The 24,270-nt window shown below is 31.1% G+C and overlaps 1 protein-coding gene and 1 pseudogene across 1 annotated transcript; one reads left to right on the forward strand and one right to left on the reverse strand.

The window, feature by feature from the left end:
• Window positions 1-301: 301 nt before the first annotated feature.
• On the forward strand, window positions 302-2,176 carry LOC135948782 (putative nuclease HARBI1). The gene is made up of 4 exons (XM_065498227.1): window positions 302-357; window positions 419-881; window positions 1,511-1,729; window positions 1,787-2,176. The coding sequence occupies exons 1-4, from the start codon at window positions 302-304 to the stop codon at window positions 2,174-2,176; spliced, it is 1,128 nt and encodes a 375-aa protein (XP_065354299.1).
• Window positions 2,177-2,449: 273 nt separating this feature from the next.
• LOC135948790 (uncharacterized) lies at window positions 2,450-19,922 on the reverse strand (annotated as a pseudogene).
• Window positions 19,923-24,270: the final 4,348 nt, after the last annotated feature.

Raw genomic sequence — 24,270 nt, forward strand, 5'->3', positions numbered from 1 at the left:
AAGTATTAATGACTGTTTTTTGGGCGAAAAAAACACTGTAAAAAAAATCCAGACCAGGGGGTCGATTCTGGTTCTGTGAAACGGTGAAATGAAAAAAAACTTTTCATTTTCATTTTCATAAGAACTTTTCATATTATCATTTCACAATTACACAAATTGCGATTCCCGTTCCTTTAATGAAAAAGTGTTTCATTCCATTATAGACGTGATACTTTTATATCTATTTATATCATATCTATTTTGACTTCTTATTAAGTGTCAAACTATTCAAATATAAAACGAAAAATAATAAATCTAAAAAATGGCAGGATTATTGGTTTTAATTGAATTATCGCAAGAAATTCGGGATGAGCAAAGGTAAGAAAACTTTATTAAAGTTCTACGTCAGTAATGTTGTGTATATTATCACATTTTATAGGAATACATTGAGAGTTTTGAGGCGCACATTACGCGATGGCCAAAATCCATTCGAGGTGACGACTGAGGAGCACTTTGTGGATTTATATCGGATTCCAAAAGTATTGTGCTTGGAATTAATCAACGAATTAATTCCATTTTTGCCAAATTCGAGCCGCAAACATTCTATTTCAAGTCAGATAATGGTATTAAGTGCTCTACGTTTTTTTGCAAGTGGTAGCTTCCAAAGAAGTGTGGGGCAAGATAGTTTATCTGCGTTGTCTCAAACGTCGGTAAGCAGATGTGTGTGTGCGGTTGCTACAGCAGTAAATAAAATAGCACATAAGTACATCAAATTTCCAAAGCGTGATGAGTTCCCGTCGATTAAATTGAAATTTATGGAGAAGTTTCAATTCCCTGGAGTAATTGGACTAATAGACGGCACGCACATTAAAATTTCTGCTCCAAAAAATGAAATAGAACACGTCGCACTTGATCAACAAGAGGGTATTAACTCAAAATTTTGAAAATTTCACTTTTTTCAAGAAATCAACTAACAACATCAATATCTATCTACTGTAAACATTTCAACGTATTCCGATTACTCTTTCATCTCGAAAACAACATTTGAGACCATTTTCATGATAATGTAGTGACTACTTTTATACAACAAAAAGGTATTATTTTGAGTTAATACAAAAGTTGAAATAGAAATGCATCGTATATTTTCATAAAAAAGGTATTATTTTGAGTTGAGCCTTTATTCCAGTTAAAAATAATCAAATTGTTTTATTTATATTTGGTTGTATTTTGAGTTGATACTGTTTTGTTGATAAAATTTGTTTTACTTTATGATTTTAATTCGAAATGTGACTCTTTTTATAATAAAATTGTTCACATTTTTTCAGAAAAAAGGTATTAACTCAAAAAACAGATTTTTTTTGCAATAATTGGAAAAATTTAAAAGAAAAACAATGTAATTATATTTTTAAATGGAATTTATATACTATTATGTATTCAGATTTTCAAATTCTCTTAAAATGTAACAACAAACAGTTTTTAACCTCTACTGAAAATTTTAAAATTTTGAGTTAATACCCTCTTGTTGATCAAGTGCGACGTGTACTATTGCCGAAAGGGTGGACATTCAAAAAATGTAATGATTATTTGCGATGCCGATTATCGCATTCTTGCCGCAAATGCTCAATTTGGTGGAACTGCACATGACGCGTTTGTATGGCGTCGGTCTCGTGCTAGCAACTTCCTAGAAGAACTTTACGAAACAGGTGAACGTAACTTTTGGCTTCTAGGAGATAGCGGATATCCATTGCAGGTATTTTTATAGCTTAATTTTAATGAAAAATACTATTTTTATATTTATTTTAAATAGCCTTGGTTGATGACACCAATAAGTGCAACATCAAGTGTCCCTGAAGAGCGCTATAATGTAGCACATAAGACCACTAGAGCTCTCGTGGAAAGATGCATAGGTATAATAAAAAGTCGATTTCGATGCCTGTCCAAGGAACGAGCTCTTTTTTATAGCCCCCAAAAAGCAGGACTAATAATCAACGCTTGTTTGGTATTACATAACTTTTTAATTCGTAAAAGAGTACCATTACCAGAAATATACGAAGACTACTTTGAGCAAACTGAAGAAAACGTTAGCTCCACTGGTGATTTTTTATCGTCTACTATATTAAATGTTGCAAGAAGACAACGTTTGCAAATTGTGCAAAATGTATTTTCTACTACTACTACTACTAGCATCGAAAACTAAAACTAAATTACACTGTACAACAATTTTTTAAATTTATGTATTGTATTTCAATTTTTATTTTTATTTATACAAAATCAATACTAATAAAAAAACATAAAAAACATTAACTGAAACAACTAATTCATTTGTCTATAAACTATTAAAAACATTAACACTATAATATATATAAAAATAATAAACATAAAAATACATATAAACAACATAAACAAAATTTAACTGAAACAACTAATCCATTTGTCTAAAAAACTATTTAAAAAATAGCTTATGTTTGTATTATTTTGAGTTTTTTTCAACTAATATGTTAATAAGCTGTTGTAGCGTTACTACGAGATTTTCTTTAACCTGCGTATTGGACTTAATTGCTTCCGTTTGAATTCTTGTTGCTTCCACTTGTTCTTTTAATATTGCTATTTGCTCGCTTTTCAAATTGTTTGCAATTTTTAACTCATCTATCTTTTTTTCGTCCATTTTAAAAAATTTATCTAATGGAAGGGACTCATATTGCTGCTTTCTTTTCCGAGAACGCATTGTACGGGTTGGTTCCGCAGTTGCAGTGTTGGCAGTGGTTAAAACACTTGCAGCATTTGATTTGCTTGCTTCCGTAGAGTTAGAAGCAAGCGTGAAAGTATTTGCAGTGCTTTCAATAGTTTCGTCGGCCACAATAATTTCCGCTTCTTCACAACTTCTACCTTCCAAAAAAGAATTTTCGAATCCTACTTCCGGAGTTCCATCTCCATCTACCGCTTCCACAGTGGTGATTTTTATGACACGCTCTTCTAGAGACGAAAGTGCTTTTAGGCGACTTATACCGTTAATCCCACTTCTTTGTTCAGTTTTTTTTATTTCTGAGTATTTAGAACGAGTGTTGAGCCTAATGTTTATTTAAAAATTTTATTAATTTAAACGCAAATGTGCAAAAAATATACTTACTTCAAATCACTCCAATACTTTTTCCATTTTGGACCGTCTTTTTGGGTACCACCAAGAGCGTTAAGACTCACCGCTAGATTCTTCCACTTTTCTTCTCTATGCCTAGCACCATCCGCAGTTACAAATCTGTAAATACATCTTTTTAGAAAATAATTGTTGTTAATTTTTTAAATTATTACTTATCGTTGGCAATGTCCAGATTTTCCTCCAAATAATTGATTAAATATTCTTTTTGGTTTTCGCTTGCGCGCTTGCCTCTTGATATTTTCTCCATTTTTGCACCGTTAAAATGAAAGTGTAAAAGTATTTCATAAATGAAAACTTTTTGACACTTCTTTACACTGCTACAGAGAACGAGAATCATACTACTGTGAAATTGTGAAAACAATTTGTTTCATTCCAATTGTTCTTTTCATATGAAAACATTTGAATTTATTTATAATTTTTTCACTAAACCAGAATCAGAAACTCTATGAAAATATGAAAAAACTTTTCATTTCACCGTTTCACAGAACCAGAATCGACCCCCAGGGTACTATAAGTCTCAATTTGTTGGACAGTGTAATTAAATAAAATGTTTTCGAACAAAAGGTTTTCTTCAGCTAATAAAATTAACAGAAATTTGGAGCCGGATAAACCTTGAATTTATAAATAAAAGATAAAAGTTCTGAATTATCATCCTTGTTCACCTTACCTGTTAACGCAAATTTGACATTTACTTGCAATGCAGCACTACTTACAACATATTTTTAAATTTCCGCAAGGTCAAAATCCATTTCAGACCTATGGTTTGTAGGTCAAAGTAGGTTATAATTCTTCGTAGGATCTTTTGCAAATTCGTACTTTTTGGCTTCCATACAAATCGACCCACCCTAGCTTACCACAATTTGTTAATAACTAATAGCTAGCGTATCGTAGATAATACGTTATTTTCAAAAATTCGAAATCCAAATACATACTTAGACGTTATATCTGCAGTCCCAAAGGAAGCCACATCCGACCTCTTCTATTCCTACATTGCACTATAGGTTAAATGACTACTTTTTCTGTGCTAAATTAATAACGACTACAAAATCATGGTATTCACACCAAAACCTTAAAAAATTTCGAAAGTAAGAATAATTCTATTAAAAAATGAAATTTAACCCACTAACGACCAAAAATTAACCCATTTACAATCATTAATGCAAACTTAATACATTAATTTATTTTAATTATACTAAAACTTTTAGTAATTGCATAAATCTAATGCATTTTGTAAATTTAAATCAAAAAGGTCCTCTTCGCTTTCATTAATTTCATTGTCTTGGTGGCTAAAGTGAAATTCTTCCATGGGTTCACTGCAACATAACAGTTGAATTACTTCTGGTAGAAGTATGGAACGTTTCCGGTTTTGTAATCGCCTATCTAAAAATGATGTGGAAATTAATGGATCTGAGGTACAGCTTAATATTAATTCGGAGCTTAAAAATATGTCTTCTCTGCTTCCATTACAGCGTCTTTTTGCATCTCAAAAATTTTTCAGCAATATGAAGTAAAATAGATTGCAAAGCAACTTTGGCAAGAGTCTCATTTGCTTTTAAAATTTCAATAATTTATATTCGTGAGTGATTTTCGGAAGTGGGTTATATGGGAGCTATACCAATTATGGACCGATCGTCACGAATTAGGTCGTGTGATTATTTTCTTTATGAGAGTTGAATTTTCTGTTGAATTTTATGTGTATACCAAAATTTTTAAGAGATTTATGCACGTTAAAGTTATTTTCGGAAGCGGGTATTATATTGGAGCTATGACTAATTAAGGACCGATCATCATAAAATTAGCTGACATGAATTCGTATACATAAAACTTATTTGGAGCAAAATTTGTGTAGATACCTATATAAATTAAACATTAATGACCGATAAAGTCCAATTACGGGAGGAAATTTGTATGGGGCTAGGTGGTATAATGGACCGATTTCACCCAATTTAAATAGGCTTCGTCCTTGGGCCGAAAAAAAATTATATGTACCATATTAAGGTGGGTGTTAGACTAATATTCTTGGACATTACAAACATCTGCACAAACGCATTATACCCTCCACTATGGTGGTGTAGGGTATAACAAATTTTTTGTTTTCGTTATATGCTTCTCCACTTCATCTGAAAATATGTTTACTTCAATTTTGTCCACTACATGTTTGAAAATGGCATAGAATTGTTCTTTTTTTGAATTTTCGTTAAGCCAAATTTCAAACAATAACCTAAAAAAGATAGTATTATTCGAAAACGGCTAAAAATTTTTTCTCTTTCTTGTTTATAACTCGCGAAATTATTTAAACATGCAATTGAAAATTTGAAAGCAATACAGGCTTTTCAACAAAATTTATTAAGTATTACGATGCAATGACTTTGACTGCGTGCTGTCAAATGGAATTTAATATTTACCAAAAACAAAAAGCTGATTTAGTTAATTTGGAGTATTGGTTACAAAATGGCATTAAAAAAGTGCAATATTTGCATTTGAAAAATTGGACTTTAGCACAGTTTGGTAACCGTTTAACCTATAGTGCATTGATGTAGAAAGTTGATTCAACTTATCTTCAATCTGATTTAAACAAATTCCATAACTGGTGCATTGTTAACTTGTCCTTCTCGGGATATTCTCCGTCCGCCAATGAATACGTCTGTGGTGGTCCAAATTAAAAGCTACCATTGATTTAGAAATTAATTTTGGCAGACAACTAAACTCGAACTATCATATAATTATGACCGTTAATAAAGCAATCGGCATTTTAAGCTCTAAAAACAAAAGTTATACTCTAGAGTATTCAAAAATCGGAAACCGGTTAACCTTTTTTTCTTTTTGAAAAACCGTCTGGTTTCAAATATTTTATGTATTCGAATTATTCAACAGTCCGGTTTTTATAATTAAGAACATTATACTTTTTAACAATAGATATTTTCTTATTTTCGGAAGTTTTTATAGCTCTCTGATTTCTACAACAATTAAATTAAAAGTATACTATTACTGCGGATCCATCAGTTTACGATATACAATTTTAAGTTCCTAATAATTTTAAAATTCATATTAATTTGCTTTGAAGTTAGAGGCTCAAAGTTCATTTTTGTAATTAGTGGTTATAACATTATAACATTCTGATTTTTGATTATTATTAAATCTAATGAAACGTAACTATTTGCTAAAAGTCAGGTTATTATCCAAACAGGATATTATAAAAAATCATCCTTTAACAAATTAAATTTCAAAAAATCTCAATTTCCATTTTCTACACTGTTTTCTCAAATAGGATATAATATCATGTTTCCTTATATGGAAACTAAAATATATTGGCATGATATACTGTAATTTAAAGTAGAAGGTGCGAAGTGACCACTAGTCCTTAAAAATAGATTTGGTTTGATGCGGCTTATTTTGCTTTAGTAGCTAAAAACGTAAAAAAAATAATTAAATCCATTGTGGAATAAATTATTTTTTGATTTCTTTAAATGATATTTACATAACAGCTTTTTAACATCTGGAATCAGTTTTATATCCTTAAATATGAATGTCGAGTAAAAAGTAACCAAGAAGTTATACGCATTTTCAGACCATATATTTTGTAGTAGAGATGAACAATCCCATGATTTTTGAAGAATGTCGTTCTCAAAGAACGTGATCACATAAATCACTGTTATTTTAAACAGTGATCTTAATCACGATTTGTCTGTGTTATGCAAAATAACAGGAATGTTAAGAAGAATACTCTTACGTTTTTACCTTTTAAAAAAACCGGATGATTTTGATTGTAAATAAAAGCAGTTTAGTAGTTCAAAATTGCAACAACTCTTTATTTATTCAAATGTACAACAACAGTTTAAATGTCACAATGTGTTTTTAATACACACACACGTTTATAATGCACACACTTTAATATACAAGACTGTTGATGTTAACTCTAACAGCGCCTATGATAAACTCACTAACTACTGCAACCGCAGTCACTATTTATGCATACTGCAATACGCGTTAGAAGGTATTCTGTCTATTTTTTAGGCCATAATTAATTTCAGACAAAGTTTTGGACCGATATGACCGAGCTGGGTTTTTTGATGTTTGTTATAGTGAATATTTTTAGGGTTGCCACCATATGAAAAAAAAACACGGCAGTCCACGGCTAACATTATCAAAATCTTATGTGAAGTTTATATTTATGGAAAAAGTCATTAATTTGAGGTTAAGTTAGAATTACATGTTTTGTTAACAAAGGGAATAAATAACATCCACCAAAATATTTTGTTTTTGTCTCTTTACCGTATTATGTACGATTTCCTTCTAATTGTTTAATAATTGATAAAAGAACGTTTTAATTCATATCAAAATTACACTTTTTGTGCTGCACTTTGAACGTTGCATGCAAATGTCTACTTCGACTGCCCATAAATAATCTGATATTTGTTTTTTACAGAAACCAAATATGCAGTTATTTGCTTTGATTTATGATTAATCAAACGTCATTAACAAAAACATTATAATTGTTAGTGCAAAATATTATTGTTGGCCAAGATATTCGGTCAAATTACCTACTGTGTAACGGTCAAATCTAGTATTTTCGAAATCTAGAGCTTTCAATTTTAATATTAACAGATTAAACATTTAGTGTTGCCGTACTTACAAATAATACTAACAACCGCATGCTATCAACATTGTGGATAAGTAGAAGATTCTACTGATGGACATGTTTATAAACAAGATCAATGTTGCTGGCACTCGCTACAGACCGTTAAATTCAAATCGCTAATGCCTCTAAGTAATCTAGAGTGTAGACACTTTAAACGTTTTGTAAGTAATTCGTACAAACTGGTTTTATACAAATTGTGTTGATATAATTCTCATACAGTTTATTTTTGTTTTGCTTATGTATACTGTCATCTCATGTAACCAGAGTGAAGTCGATTGTCAGTTAAGTGTCTCTATGTAATCTATAGTGTAGCCACTTTGAACTTTAGAAAGCTGTTATTTTACCCACCAGATCTTGATCTATTGGAGAGTTGTCGAAGGTAGTTTTGTTTACAAGCAATCACTTATTGAGATGTTTTTTAACTAATTATTCGAGGTCAATTAGCATTTTAAAATAACCAGTTATGTAGCTGAACCAATAACCAGTTAGGTAGCGTGTCAACAGAGTTCCTGCATAGGACATGAACGTATTAAAATAACTAGTCACGTAGCTAGTTAGTGACTAGTTGTCACCATAAATATCGCTCATCTCTATCAGTTAGTATTAGCTACTAAAGAATAAAAATTAAAGCAAATCTATGTTTAAGCACTTTAAAAATATTTATCTCTTAAAATTCCCTAAATAACGGATATTTTACCCTCGCTGCACTTTAAATTCCAATCCGACTACTTTTCTATAGTATACTACCCCTGAAGTACTAATTGTTATATTTACTGATAATTGCTCTTAAACACTATTGTGTTTTATTGGCTTAATCTACTTATTGGTAGATTTTGAATTTAGAAGACTGCCTTAAGTGGTACGCAATTGTAATGATAACTTTTACATTTTACAAAAGGCTTGAAATACTTGCAAGTGAATGAGAAATTATGAGTTTATTTTAGTACTTAAAGGTTTCAATTTATGTTTCAAAAGGCAGCTTGTTATATTAGTTACACTTAAATAAGACAAGAATTGCTGTATTTATTTAATCGATTTAATCTTTTCGAACAAAGTATTAGTGCTTTAAAAATAATAAAACAAAAAAAAAAAAACTTCTCCAACGGATTGTATACATTGTGTCAAGAGTTTTTAAAAATAAACTCTAGTGGATTTTGTTAAAAACCATCAAAAGAATGTTGCACAGCAGTCCTTAAGGAGCAGAATATCCATTCGCACAAATGTTTGTCTCATTTAAGCCCATACCGGCAATTTTTTATTTTGTTTTCCTTCTTCTTCAATGTTCTTCCTCCACTTTTTTTCGGCTGTACTTAAATACAATTGCAAATCAAGAAAATGAAATAAAAAGTTATTCAGCACTTTTTGTTTGAATGACAATTTATAAAAAAAGAAACAGTAACACTTGTTCGCACTGGGTGCCAGTCTTAAGACTCAGTAGATTTTCCTTCTTATACTCTACTTGAATCTGTATCTTCGTTGTATAAACAAGGATCAACAGGACCAATTAGTTTATATTGGGCCAAAAGTTAAATTTTGAATCAAGTTAACAACTTAAGTAAAATAACACAAGCAAAATTGCGTTGCATTTGCTAGTACTTAGTTGGTTACGTTTAATACTGTGCAGATGTGTCAGTAGGAGTGATGGAAACAATGGAGCGTGTGATGTCATTGTTAAAATTGTGTTCAAATGTAATACTTTAATTTAACGGAAATATATCTGTAGAACATTTTTTTACACTTGTTGTTTTTGCCTTTGTTTTAATTTTTTTTTGTTATTTTCATTTTACTTAAATATTTGTTGTTTTTTTTCTACTTTAAATATTGAATTGAAAAAGTTACAATGTTAAGTATTTACTTTATATGAAAATTGTATTCTGAAAACTAGTAACCACAATTACGCATTAGTTATATTACAAAAATATTTATTTCATGGTTTTAGAAATAAATGCAAACATGAGGAGTGTTGTTTATTCAAATTAGTTGTGTTATAAGTAGAAGAGAGTTTCATTGTTATATTATGGACTTTTTGAGAACGACCAATCCTTGCATTTTATGATTTACCTTGGTCCAGATGATTCCTTATTCTCTGATTCCATTACCTAAAAGGCTTTAGAATAGAAAAACTAAAGAGTGATTGAGAATTACAGACACTGAGGAGTGTTGTTTATTCAAATTAGTTGTGCTATGAGTAGAAGAGAGTTTCATTGTTATATTAAGGACTTTTTGAGAACGACCAATCCTTGCATTTGATGATTTACCTTGGTCCAGATGATTCCTTATTCTCTGATTCCTTTACCTAAAAGGCTTTAGAATAGAAAAACTAAAGAGTGATTGAGAATTACAGACACTCAAGCTTTATTTGTTAAAATATCAAAGCTTAAACAAAACACAAACAATAAACATTGATTTTATCTATTCTAACATTTTTCCTTACTACAATTGGTAGGTTTCTTTCAATCATACAAAATAATTTTATTTTGTATGATTGTTCTAAATTTTTTAATAATTCTAAAAAATAAATCTTTATCAGGGACTTGTTGTGAGGGTTTTCACAACGTGTGCTCAATTTATGCTAAATATAAAAATAACGTCTTTACTCCATGACCACAACGGGGACATGAAAGTCAAATATCCCATTTAAAACGTTTTTTATATGGAGGAAACAAAAATGTTCGACAAGGCATCGGACCTTACACATTCCAAATTTGTTAAAACTTGGTAGACAGGTAAATTATGGCCATTTGGGTTGTCTTTTATCGATTTTCAAAGTTCAAAAATTATGTAAGAAAGGTGTAAAATTGCTCATATTTTTACTCGTTTATCCAATTTTTACAATATTTATCTTAATATGTATTGCTAATGTAACCTGGTTTCATATTGATATTGACGTTTAATACTGTGCCATTGAACAAATTCTCTCAATTACAAGGCATTGAGTTTTTAAGAAGACATACAATATTCAGAGTGGGACTTCAGTTTGGGGATCTCGAGTGTATCACCAAAAACCCCCTTTCCAAAGAAAACAGGAAAATTAATTTAAACAATATGCTTTAAGCAAGGATATTTTGAAATACATATCCCTAAATTTTGTACATTATAAATATGTAAAGATAAATATGGACATTTCCTCCGATTAGTCAACCAGAATCGAAAAATAAAATGTTGATAATCATCGTGTTTTATTGAAGATATTTCGATATAATTTAGTACATATAATTTTTTCGGCCCAAGGATGAAGCCTATTGAAATCGGTCCATTATTTCACCTAGCCCCCATACAAATTTCCTCCCGAAAGTGGACTTTATCGGTCATAAACGTTTAATTTATGCAGGTGTCTACACAAACATTATTCCAAATATGTTTTATATATACCGAATTCATGTCACCAAATTTTATTATGACCGGTCCATAATTAGTCATAGCTCCGATATAAGACCCGCTTCCATAAATCATTTTAACGTTCATAAATCTCATAAAAATGTTGGTATACACATACAATTCAACATAAATAACTTTCACATAGGTCAATAATTGGTCATAGCACCCATATAAGGCCCACTTCCAAAATAAATTAATCGCTTTTAAATATTTCGTTCCATTTAGCTGATTTTTACATTTCACTACTGTCAGCTAAACTTGACTTCTATTCTGTGTACGTTCGTTACCACATGTTTATAACTATCATTATGAAAGCTTAAAGTCGATGGAATCTAGCTATCGAATCTCAAAAAAAAAATCCTAGGAAAAGTTTTTTTTTCTATATTCTTTGGACATCAAAAGCGTACGTTCGTGACCCCAGCAAATGCCCATATGTCTAAATTATAAATTGATAATGTAAAGACAAATCTGTCCAAATTATAAATTGATACGAGCACCATAAAATGTTATTTTGAATGTCAATACATTTTCACTCAAGCGATTTTTTTTTTAATTTAACATTAAAAGCAATTTTTCGTCGATTTTCTCGTTATGGAGACAGTATTAAGACATAATTTAGAAAAAGTTATAAAAAATGATAGTGAGTGATAAAAATAAATTGTTTATATACACTAATACCCCGGCTTGCGTCGCTAATAGGGACCAGCATAAGCGTAGCTAGACCATTATTCTGGGGTGGGCAAGTGCCCTTCCCAAATAGTAAAAATAAACAATTTTTTTTTATAAAAAAAAATAATTTTTTATTAAAACAAAACTAAACTCATAGAGAAACATAGAGCGGAAACTAGAAAAAAACTCAAACAAAAAAAATACTCAAAATAATCACACATACGAGTGTTGTTTTTGTTTTCACATAGTTTTTTCTACTAATACATTTTCACCACTTAGGTTTCTGACAACTGAGTTAGGTCTTTGGCAGGAGAGTTTTCGCTCTATGTCTATTATAAACTATTCTATGACTAAAATATCACAAAAATTCAGTTTGATAACATAACTACTTCATTTTCAATATTTAAAACTGCTAATTTATTTTATAAAATATTTTTATATTTTTTTTTTTGATATTTAAATGCGGTTTTTTTAATTTTCCTCTTGATCTGAACTGTTATTTGTTCCTTATTATATTAGTTAGACAAAATACTATTTTTGAGTTGAAAAGATTTATTTATATCTAAACTCTCTATATTTAAAAATGTAATATTATATACATATTAGAGTTAATTTAAAAAAATTTGATTTGCGGTTATCATAATTTTTCTGAAGGTTTTTGCGTAAATAAAAATAATGGCGACCTTTTTTTTTGTAAAATTTTTACTGCTTGTGGTGGTTCAACGCACCTAAAGACGCGCATTTTGAGCACATTTTTCTGTAGAGCACCCCCTATTGTGGGTTTTTGGAACTATTTTTAAGGATTCAAAAAACATCAATTGTATTAATTTTTGATGCACAATCGACTGTTGAAATCAGTTTTGCAATATAATCAACCGTTTTTGCTCTACAGAAAAATGTGCTCAAAATGCGCGTCTTTAGGTGCGTTGAACCACCACAAGCAGTAAAAATTTTCCAAAAAAAAGGTCGCCATTATTTTTATTTACGCAAAAACCTTCAGAAAAATTATGACACCCGAAAAACAAATGACGTGACCTGGTCACAAACGAACTCTAATACATATATATATACGTCTATGTACAAATATTATTATAAATAAAAAATTGAGTTGAAAAAAAACTGCTAAATTTGAAAATCGTTCCTGAAGCATTGCACTACGTAACCATTGTTTTATTCTACGCATAGCTGAGAAACTTCTTTCGCAACTAGCAGAACTAATAGTAAGACTTATTGCCACTTGTAAAAGTATGTAAATGTTTGGAGAGATATTGTTGTCAATTTTGGATTTTATCGTATCAAAGTTTAATTGTTTTTCGCTGAATATGCGTTTCAACTAGTGCTAGTGCTTCAGCTTTCGTAGAATCAATAATGAATTCATCGGCGCCATCCAAATCTAATTTAAAGAAATTGTTAACAGCTTTAGGTAATGGAACGTTTTGGAATCGGTATTCGATATTAAAAATTGTGTTATCTATTACTGGATTATATATATTTAACCTCCAATAATCAACTGATGGAATAGAATCCGCAAATCCAGATTTTAGCTTTTGCCTAACGTTGATTCTATATGAAAATCTTCAAGATCACTTTTCATTACAGCGTAATTTTTAATTACTAACTTACAATTTTCATATATTTTAAATTGTTTAATTGGAAGAGCTTGGCTTAGGCTTTTTAAATCATTATTATTTTCTGGTTTTGAAAAGTGAACGCATAAAGCCTCTATGCTAAGAATGTTTGCGCTGATGATATGTGTGAACACGATTCCACAATAACTAAGTTTATCCTGTCGGATAAACAATGAACCAAAATGGCTTACGGATTTGACTCCTTTATCTTAGCTTGTAAATCGTTTTTAAAACCAAACATTACATGTGCTCCGTTGTACGATTGGCATTGGAATATTTTTTAACTTTTTGGGTTCCAAAAACCAAATGATTAATGTTCTACGGCACTGGAATCTCTTAACGGAACAATCTACAAATCCAAAAAAAGTCTGGGGTGGTTTATTAGCGATATTCATGATGTAGAACTCTTGTCCGGGTAATAGTGTAAAAGAGCAATTAAGTGTCAAAAATTTTTATAAATTGTGAATTAATGAATTTTTTAGCTTCTTTCTTTTGATTTTTCTGTTATATTTTTTTATTATGCAGTGGTCGACATAAGTCTACGTACGACCACAATTTTTGCCACTTTATTAGAGAAAACCCGGTAAATAAAAAAATAATAATGCAGTTTTGTTTGAAATCTATTTTTATAGCTATGCACCAAAAAAAAATGTTGTTGCAATGTAAACTTGCAAAATTATTAATAAAAAACAATAAAAAAAACATTGACAAAAGTCAACATACGACCTCAGCATGTCCTGGATAAGCATGCAATTTATTATGTCTACAGTTCAAACAATATTCAGTAACTTTGAAAACACTGGTAGAGTTAGAAACAAGCTGCGAAGTGGTCGCCCAAAGAAACTACATCATAGAGATGTAATCTTCATTTTAAAAGAAGTTAACAAAAACTCAAGACCAGAAGTTATTGTTCATCCACGAACAATTCAAAGAACCTTAAATAATAATGGTAATTAAACTCCTCGTAAATTAGCGAACGGATCGCAAACTTCGTTTGGAATTCGCCCAAAAGCACTTTGAAAAGGACATGGAATTCTGGAAGCGAGTTTTGTTCACTGATGAGTTGAAGTATAACATATTTGGAAGTGATGGGAGAGATAAAGTATGGCGCAAAACAAATACAGCAATGGATCCGAAAAACTTACTCGCTACAGTTAAGCATGGTGTTGGCAGTGTGATGGTTTGGGGTACTCGTCGCTGCTTCTGGAGTGGGAAAATTAGTGTTTATTGAGGATAATATGGATCGTTATCAGTACAAATCCATTTTGGAACAAAATTTGAGAGCATCCGTTGATATTTTAACTCTTGGTTAAAGTTGGATTATTCAGCAAGATAACGGTCCGAAACATTGGTCTCAAATTCTCAAAGATTGGCTACTCTACCATGCCCCATGACAATTGTACACACCACCTCAAAGCCCGGACTTAAATGTTATTGAGCACGTGTGGGAAATTCTCCAATGGATGATCCGAAAACATCTTATTACTTGTGCGCCAATGTTAAAGGAGAACCTTCCAGAAGAATGGCAAAATATAACGTCCACAGAACTGGAATATTTGGTTGCTTCGATGCCCAGACGCTTGTAGATGCCAGTGGTGGCCCAACGAAATATTGAATTTAATGAAAATTTGTATTCGCTGAAAAATGTATGTAGACTTTTATCAACATATTTTTTTAATTTTTTGTGAATAAAAGTTAAATTAATTATAAATTTAGCGATATGTTTTTGTTATATTAATAAAAATGCATTTGAAATAAAACTGCATCATTACATTTACTTATTATGGCTTAGAAGTCCGCGAGTTACGAAAATAATGGTCGTATGTAGACTTTTGTCGGTCACTGTATTTGTTTTCTATAAAATATATTTTAAAATGAAATTGAATTCATTTCCAAAACAAAAATATCAAATATCATGAAATATCAAATTCAAAATTACCTCATATAGTTTAAAAAGTGTAGAGAAGTAAAAAAGTAGTTCCAAGGTGTATTCAATAAGGTGAAGTTACTAGCACAGCTGATTATTGTTTATTTATTTATATTGAGTTTGAAAGTGTCAAATAGTTGTTTACTCTTTGTGGTTGACATTTATAATATTTAAATTGAAAAAATTAAAAACGAAAAATTATTCAAATAAATTTATGAAAATCAATTAAATAAGTTGTGTATTTTGGATTTGCCAGTATTTTACATATACAGCTTAATGCTTAGAACTCCTTTCGCGAATTAGGTTGTGTATTTTGGACTTGTGATTACTAAGCTTTTTATTCACGTTCGACGCATTTATAAAAAATTACCAGTAATTTATTTATTTTTTAATTTTTTTTGTTTTGACATTCTCAATCTCTTGACAAATAAAAAATATTGTCTTTGTTGTGTTTGTTGCCGAGACGCTCTCACCTGATTAATACGCCTTGAGTAGTTCTAATGTATGTTTTTGGTTTCAGCTAAACTACTCTTTTAATACTTTTCTAGAGAAAATACTCTACATTGTAAATATCGGGTTTTAGGGTTTTCTTTTCCAATATTGATTGAATATTCTAATTCGTTTTTAAAATTTTGCTCCATTTTTATTTCGAAAACATCGTCATGATAATTTTGAACAGATGAGGAAACATTGTGGTAAAATAGGCATTCATAAATTTGCTGTCCACAAATTTTTAACATTGCATTTTTATATTATATTTTATGTAGCTGATTATGTTGTGAAGTTTTTAGGAAATTTGCATAAGTCTGCTGTTATGTTGTTTATTAACTTTACATTTTATAGCATGAACCATTTTTGAAGAAATCATAGAATTTTTAGAAAACAGATATTCATAAAGATGCTCATTATACCATCACCTATCAGCAAAATGGTTTTATTTCGGCTTAATGCTTCTGGGGTTTAAAACCTCCAATTGTATTTGGAAGAAGACATTCATCAAATATAAATGTATTTTTAAGTAATTTAAAATTTTCAGTTTTTCCCGGGATTTAAAAATTTAAATTTCCCAGGAATACCCGACAATAATTTTACGTGATTTCCCGGTCGGGAATTCCCGGACCCCAAGCCCTAGTTATAACTAAAGGAAAAAAAAACATTTTTATTCATAAAGCGAAATTGTATTCCTTTTGTCGACAAAAATTACAATAACCCACCTAAATTTATACTTTTTTATCTACTGAAAAGTAAAAAAATTAACTTGAGAACCTTTCTAGCACCATTTTTGTCACTAGTTTCTTGTAAAATGTTTAATCTTCGAAATGAAATTGCATAACAAAAGTTTTAAACAAACAAAATAAATCATATTTTTGTAAATTTTTCTGTGGTTAAAGTAAAAAATCAGATTAAAAAGAAACGACAAAGAATAGAAACAATTCCACACAAAAGTAATTGTTTTTTTTTTGGATTTATATAAATAAAATCCTAAATTGATATATATACTCGTAAAGTATAAGAATTTCCAGGTCGTTTTTTTAATATCTGTGTACGTACGTACTAGAAGTTTTATTGTTATTTCTTTCTTAATTAAATTTAACGAAAGATTTTCCAGCATGAAAACAACTAAAAAACTGAAAGAAATTTCTTTAAAATTACAAAGTTTCCTCATTGGAAGTTGTTGGTAATGTTGTAGTATATATGTTGTTGTTGTTATTTTAGTTGTTGTTGTTTACAAAACAATAGATTCACAAGAGAACAGAGAAGCAAAATACAAATACTATTGTGCCTTTTAGATCCATTTAGTTTATTTTTATTTTATACTACAATAACTTAACCCGATGCGCTTCGGTACCCCCTATCGATGTAAAATAAACAAAATATGAAAGAATTTTATAAAAAAATTGAATGAAATATAACGCTGCACAACAATCGTAAACTTTTTGACTGATGAATGATTTATGTGTTATGATGTTTAATAACCCTATACAACAAAATCTATTTTTTTCCAAAATTACAAGGTCCGACCAATACATTTTGATAGAGGAGACAAAAAAAAGACGCGTGTATCGGCGTTTTGAAAGTTCACATCTGAATTTCATTTGAGGGGGCTTAAAGTTACCCAACTCTGGCACATTTTTGTTGTTAATCGGCATAAGAAACCATGTGATCCTTACATTTTAGGTATAAAATGTGTTCAGCAAATTTATGTAAAATGTTACGGAGAATATTTTTGTAGAATATGTTAACCCTCTAAATCCTCAAGGCATTGGTCTTTTTTGTCCTTCTTTTAAAAAAGAGCAAAAAACACCATTAAAACAGGGATTTAAGGGGTTAAAATGTTCCGCAAAAATATTATCCGTCAAATTTTACAATGAGACCCTGAATACAGCAAAACAGAAAATTCAACCAAAGTGACAGAAATAAGACACAACAAAAGAGAGCTTAGGGCCAATTTCGGATTTATTAAGAATTTTATTTTAAAGTACCCCAAAAATTTAGCATGAAAAAAAAATAGTTAAAATTTGTACATACCTAGCTCAAATTTCAAAATAAAAATAGCATATTTTCCTTCCAGAGCCCTATTCCACAAAACAACTTATTAAATTTGCACTTATAAAATTTTTGGTCAATTTGCAAAACTTTATGTTCCTCAGAACTATAAAATTTGATAAGTGATAAGTTGAAATTGATAAGTGTAATTTGCAAAGTTTTTGCAATTTTTATATTCTCTTTGCAATTTCTGTTCCACGTTTGTTCTCTTGTTCAAAGTGCAAACTCAATATTGAAAAGTGTAATTTGCAAAGATATTGCAAATAATTATGCTGTTTCGTTCCACAAAAACTGTAAATTCTATTTTTGCAAGGCAAATTTTGATAATTTTGTTAAAAATTTCCAAGGTAAACGATCGCTTTACAAATTCATATTGTTATAACTAGTGAAGCTTTAAAAACGTTAAGACGTGAATTTTTGTTCGACGATAGTGAAGATGCGGTTATCAAGAAATTATATATATATTGATATTGATTCCTATGGTTCCAAGTTGGAACAAAGGGCCGTAACGAAATTCTTCCATCGGTATCTGTCCTGTGCCATTAGTTTAATCTCAGACCAAGTTTTTCCTGTTCTGCTAGTTTCGGATTCTAATTGCCTTCTCCAAGTGTTAGCGGGTCTTCCTCTTCTTCTGCTGCCTTGAGGGTTCCAGTCAATTGCCATCTTTGATATATCATCATGAGGTCTTCTCAAAATATGGCCAACCCAGCTCCATTTCCTCCTTGCAATTTCCATGCGGATTGGTGTTTCGTCTGGTATTTGCCAGAGGTCCCTGTTGGAAACTACATTCGGCCAAAATATTCGCAATATTTTGCGCAAGCAGCGGTTAATAAATACCTGCAGGGATTGTATGTCGCTTGCAGTACAGTTCCAGGACTCACATCCGTATAGCAGGGTGGAGCAAACATTTGAGGAGAAAAGGCGGAACTTAGTCTTCATAAGTATCTGTGGTGACTTCCACACCCTATGTAATGCACCAAATGACTGTTTTGCCTTTCCTATGCGATATGCAATATCATTACGTGAGCCGCCTGTTGTGGATATGATACTACCTAAGTAGCAGAAAGATTGCACATCCTCGAGCTCTATGTTGTTGACCTTGAATTTAGAGAGATTAATTGCATTGATGCGTAGAACCTTAGTTTTGTCGAAGTTAATATGAAGGCCTACACCTGATGCCAGCTGATGTATCTGATCCAATTTAGCTGATATGTCGCTGTAGTTGTGTGCGAGCAGGCAAATATCATCAGCTTAATCAAGATCTTCCAGTCGACCATTCATACCCCATGTAATGCCTCTTCTAATGCGGGTGGATTGCTGCATAATTGAGTCCAATACAATATTGAATAACATCGGAGATAGGATACATCCCTGTCGTACACCAGTGCTTACACCAATGGGATTGCCTAACATGCGTTCATGCAGTACTCGACTTGTTGAGTTGCCATACAGAGCTCTGATAAGGTCGATTAGCTCAGGTGGAATTCCTTTACATCGAAGTGCGTGCCAAATAGCCTGATGGTGGATAGTATCAAAAGCTTTGGCGAAGTCGATGAATATGAGATATAGTGGAGATCGCCATTCTACCGACTGTTCCACTATGATCCGTAGGCTATTTATATGATCGGTGTAAGATCGGTGTGGTCTGAAACCAGCTTGCACATTACGAAGATCTGATGAAATTGATGATGATAGTCTAGCATGGATTATATTCGCTAGCACCTTATTAATCATAGTTAAAAGAGTTATACCCCGTCAGTTTCTGCATTCCGTTAAGTCTCCTTTCTTGGGTAGTTTAATTATCACTCCCTCACTAAGTTCAGCAGGAAGAGAGTGGCATGTCCAGAAGCCCTTGATAATAGGTCTGATTATTTCAGCGCTAAGAGTACGATCAGCCTTAAGCAGTTCAGGATTGATATTGTCCACGCCTGGTGCCTTGACATTCTTCAGTGCACGTATAGCATTGGCGATCTCGGTTTCGTCCGGGCAAATCGTAATCATGTCATATCTGATTTGATGTGACGTACAGTGACATTGCCAGACAGTTGTGGGTTACGGAATTGACAGTATGCCGGCATAATAGTCGGACCATATTGTCAGTTGCCGCTCCACGGATGAGGCAGTTCCTCCTACCGGATCATTAAGGGGATATGTGGTTGAACGTAAGTTTCCTGATATTTGCTTTGCAATCTTATACAAATCTCTACTTCGGTGTGTATCGGCAGCTGCCTGGGCTTCTGTGGCCATGTTTTCCATCCAGACCCGTTTGTCTCGCCGCGAACTCCGTTTCACCAAGCGATCTAAACTGGTATACTGGGCCTGTAGGCTAGTTTTAGATGCTCTTGTTCGGTCAACGTTAATGGCACCTTTAAGTTGTCTTCTATCCTCAATAAGTTGCCAAGTAGCGTCCGAGATCCACACTTTACGCTTAGGTTGAGGATGCCCAAGATGTTGCTTAGCACAGTCTGTGAAAATGCATTTTATAGCATTCCATTGCCTTCTGTTGCTGTTCGGGATACCTTCATAGCGAGTTCTTAAGGAGCCTACGTAACTTTCGAGAGTATTTGGGATACCCAGGAAGAAATTATAGAGACTGAATAAATTTTTCAGGACTACAAAACTATAATTTAAAAAAAAAAAATGGAAAAAATGCTTGCTTTTTAATAAAAAAAGTAAAAAAATTAATTTAAAAAAAAAAAAATTTGGCATAGAATTTTTGTCACTAAAAAAAATAAAAAACAATTTAAAAACCTTTTGAAATGAAAATTAAAAAAAATATTTGTTTACCAAAAAATATTTAAAATTTTTATTTCAAAGTATAAGTTGGTGAAGGGTATATAAGATTCGGCACATCCGAATATAGCTCTCTCTCTTTAATCACATGTAACTGTGCAAATTTTTTTTGCGGTTCATTTTAACACGTTCTAATAAATATAAGTAATAAGACAGAAATGCAAAGATGATCAAATGCTTTGTAGAACACTTTGCACAGAGAGTGCAAAGACTTTGCAAAGAGAGCAACGACTTTGCAAAGAGAAAAAAGACTTTTCAAAAATTTGATTATTGCAAAGTGAGATTTGCAAAGAATATTATGGAACCGAAACACTTATCACTTTGCCAAAAAATACAATTTGATAAGAACAAAGTGAAAAGTTGATAAGTTGTTTGTGGAATAGGGCCCAGATATAGAAGGATATATGGTAAACATTTCAAGAGGATCGTACAAACAAATAAACAGACATTAATTTTTCCATATATAGATTTTTAATAAACTGCAATATGAATGAATTTTCTTCTCAATAGGACTCTTAACAGTTTGCAGCAGATTTACTTACTTCTTGCTGTTTTTTACCTCTAACAAATACTAACAACCATCAACGAAAAAAATCAACATATAATAAAATATAAGTGAATCATGATTAATCTCTTTTCACCCTACACTATGAACGATGATTTTGTTATTTAATTACTGGTGGTATCTTTATTAATCAATATTATAAATGCTGAAATCCACCTGTAAGCAAATCATGTTTTATTTGATACCGATATCTTTCGACTAATCTTTTAATGAAATTTTCCATTATAATTTTACATAATTGTGTCCAAATTTCGGTGATACAGCTTGTTGGCATATAAGTACCTTTGTCTTCGATCTAGGGGGTCAATTCTGATCACGGACACGAGTGAGTATACAAGTATAGAGTTTCACGGACAGTATGTCGTCCACATCAATATCATCGAATTTAGGCAGAATGTGCTGTCGCAATATCGAGCTCTATTAACAGGCACTGCTTGACCAGCCACATTTTCTAAGAAGTATCGTTCAATGTTGCCTCCAGCCCAATATCCTTAACAAACTTTGTGGATGCATTTGGGTTTCGACATGTGGGTTATTTTAAAAATTTCAAGGTAAAAATTTTATTCATCTCTTAGGATGACTTTACTCGAAACACGTTCATTTAAAATTATGACCTCGACAAATCTTATGGCATGTCGGTTTAATATATGAATTGAGACTAAATTTACACGCAAACACACATAAGCAATTATATAGTTATTTAAACTCAAAGAGGTAGACTTTTTAAGTTCTCCACAAACCATTGAAACTGGAGTTCCCCAATGTAGTATCAAGGGGAAAAAACTCTACGCTTAGTTTAGATTGAAAACATCTACGTTATAACTCGATCGTAAAGCAAATATGCTGCTAAGGGATTCAGCTATGGGTCACGGCCTAAGCATCAATTATAGATAGATTTAAAATACCCTAAGTTTCTATGTACGATTACAGCTACCCCCTGTAAAATATGTTTTTTATAAGCCCGATAGAATTAAGAAAAGTGTTAACTGTCAAACGAACTGTAAAGCTGTGATCACTTTCTGACATTTATGAACGGTATACTCTGGTAAATCTTCATAATTAGATTGACGCTTGAACAACGCTACCAAATTACTTTGAAACCAAATTACTTATGGCGCGCATAACGATGAGGTTAGTTTTTAGTTTAACTGGTTTGCTAATAAACAAAACTGCCGCATATGGAATGAGACCAATCCATTACATCCAGCAAATTGCACCGTTTGGTGATAAAGAGACAAAAAGTATTAACACAAATACATACTTTAAAAATCTTGAATTCGACCTAAATCCACTATCCCTCAATATATTAAATAATAGTGGCCATACAGACATATGTTATTAGTTCGTTAAATAATGAAGATTAGTACATTAATGAATTTTAAAAATTCTTAGAATTTTAATTTCCAATAATTTTTTTTTTAAATTTGCCTTAAATTATTATTTAAAAATGTAAATGTCTAAAATCAGAAGTTACCATCTTAAAAATAAGCATTAATATAAATATTCTTGGAATAATTGGCATGTCATTGAAAGTATCAATAGTATTTTTGGTACAAAATATTAATTTCGTATTTGTGATATTATAAAAATGGATATTTGCTGTAATCAGTTGATTTTTGAAAAATATTTTTTTAAACAATAATAAAAGTTAGTAACGATGGCTTAATATAAAAAGGCATAACTCGATTTTGTGTTACTTTACATAATAAAATCCATATTAAGTCATCGATATATTCATTTTTATTGAAACAGAATTTGATGTCGGAATTTTGGACGTATCAAAAAAGAGATTATTTTAAAAAATGTCTGAGAGAAACATTGGTATGCACACATAAATGAGTTATTTTGCGACACGGAAATTTGTTGCCAATCGAATGTATGACCAAATTATCCAGTCACGCCTGCAATATTTTAGATGATTGATTTAATCATATTTGCCAATAAAAACTTTGACCGAGTTACCAACATTCACACCTTTTTTACCTAGTTACATTGCATTTCTTCGCATTTATTAGGATTACTGTATAAGTAGTTTCGCTAAACATTGAGGAATTCAGAAAAGTTTTCAAATGAAATTTTCCAAACTCCATGCAACCGTTTCAGTGACAGACCAATGGATGGACAGCGTAAAATCATAAAAAAAAGTTAACCTCAGCATAGTGTATAGCGGAACTGAGTAGAATATGAAAATGAAAACATCATCTACTTGAACATTACAAATAAAATCCTAAAGTAGTCGTACTTGTAATGCATACGTATTATATACATACATACATTTATAAAAAGTTAAAACAAGAAAATGAAAATCGGATAAAGCCCCTTTTACTTAAACACAATACATACCTGTTTCACATTTTGTGTTATTAACAAAAAACTGGAAAGAAAATAAGAACACGAACGAAAAATAAATTGGAAGTGGAAAACAAAATAAAGAAAATTGTACTGTCCAGTAAACATTTTGTTACGAATTAAGACACCATATTTATTAGAGTTAATTTAAAAAAACCTTGTATTCGAATTTTGTGATATCATAACTCACATTGGTGAAATAATTTTGTTAAAATTACAACTCCTTCTGCTGTATATCTGCGGTTAAAACCATTGATTTTGAGCGTCTGATTTTTCAAATCAAAAAATCATATTTTACCATTCTAGTACACACTAAAAAATAGAAAAATTAAGCTATATTTCACAGTTTTAGAATGCACAGGGAATGCATTAGGGAAATTGAAAAAAAAACCATTGCAGAAAAATTGTTCAAAAATATTTATTCTGTTAAAGCACTGTTCACTTAAAATCCGGTTGCACTTAACTCTGATTTCATAATGTTCAACCATAAATTTAATCTTATTTATTAACAATTATGAATATGCAAAAAAACTAGTTAAATATCTTTATTTCTAATAAAAATTCTTTTCTATTTGACTTTTGCACAACTTTTTCGGTACACATGTGCTGTATGTTTATTCCACGCAGATAAAATTTTTTTAT

Source organism: Calliphora vicina, chromosome 1 (genome assembly GCF_958450345.1).
Source record: "Calliphora vicina chromosome 1, idCalVici1.1, whole genome shotgun sequence".
Taxonomy (NCBI): Eukaryota; Metazoa; Arthropoda; class Insecta; order Diptera; family Calliphoridae; genus Calliphora; species Calliphora vicina.

Excerpts from the sequence above, each read along its gene's own strand:
- LOC135948782 (XM_065498227.1), top strand. The coding sequence starts at position 302 with ATGGCAGGATTATTGGTTTTAATTGAATTATCGCAAGAAATTCGGGAT. Across the intron at positions 358-418 it reads GAAATTCGGGATGAGCAAAG|GAATACATTGAGAGTTTTGA; the intron begins GTAAGAAAACTT and ends CACATTTTATAG. Across the intron at positions 882-1,510 it reads CAAAAAATGAAATAGAACAC|TGCGACGTGTACTATTGCCG; the intron begins GTCGCACTTGAT and ends TTGTTGATCAAG.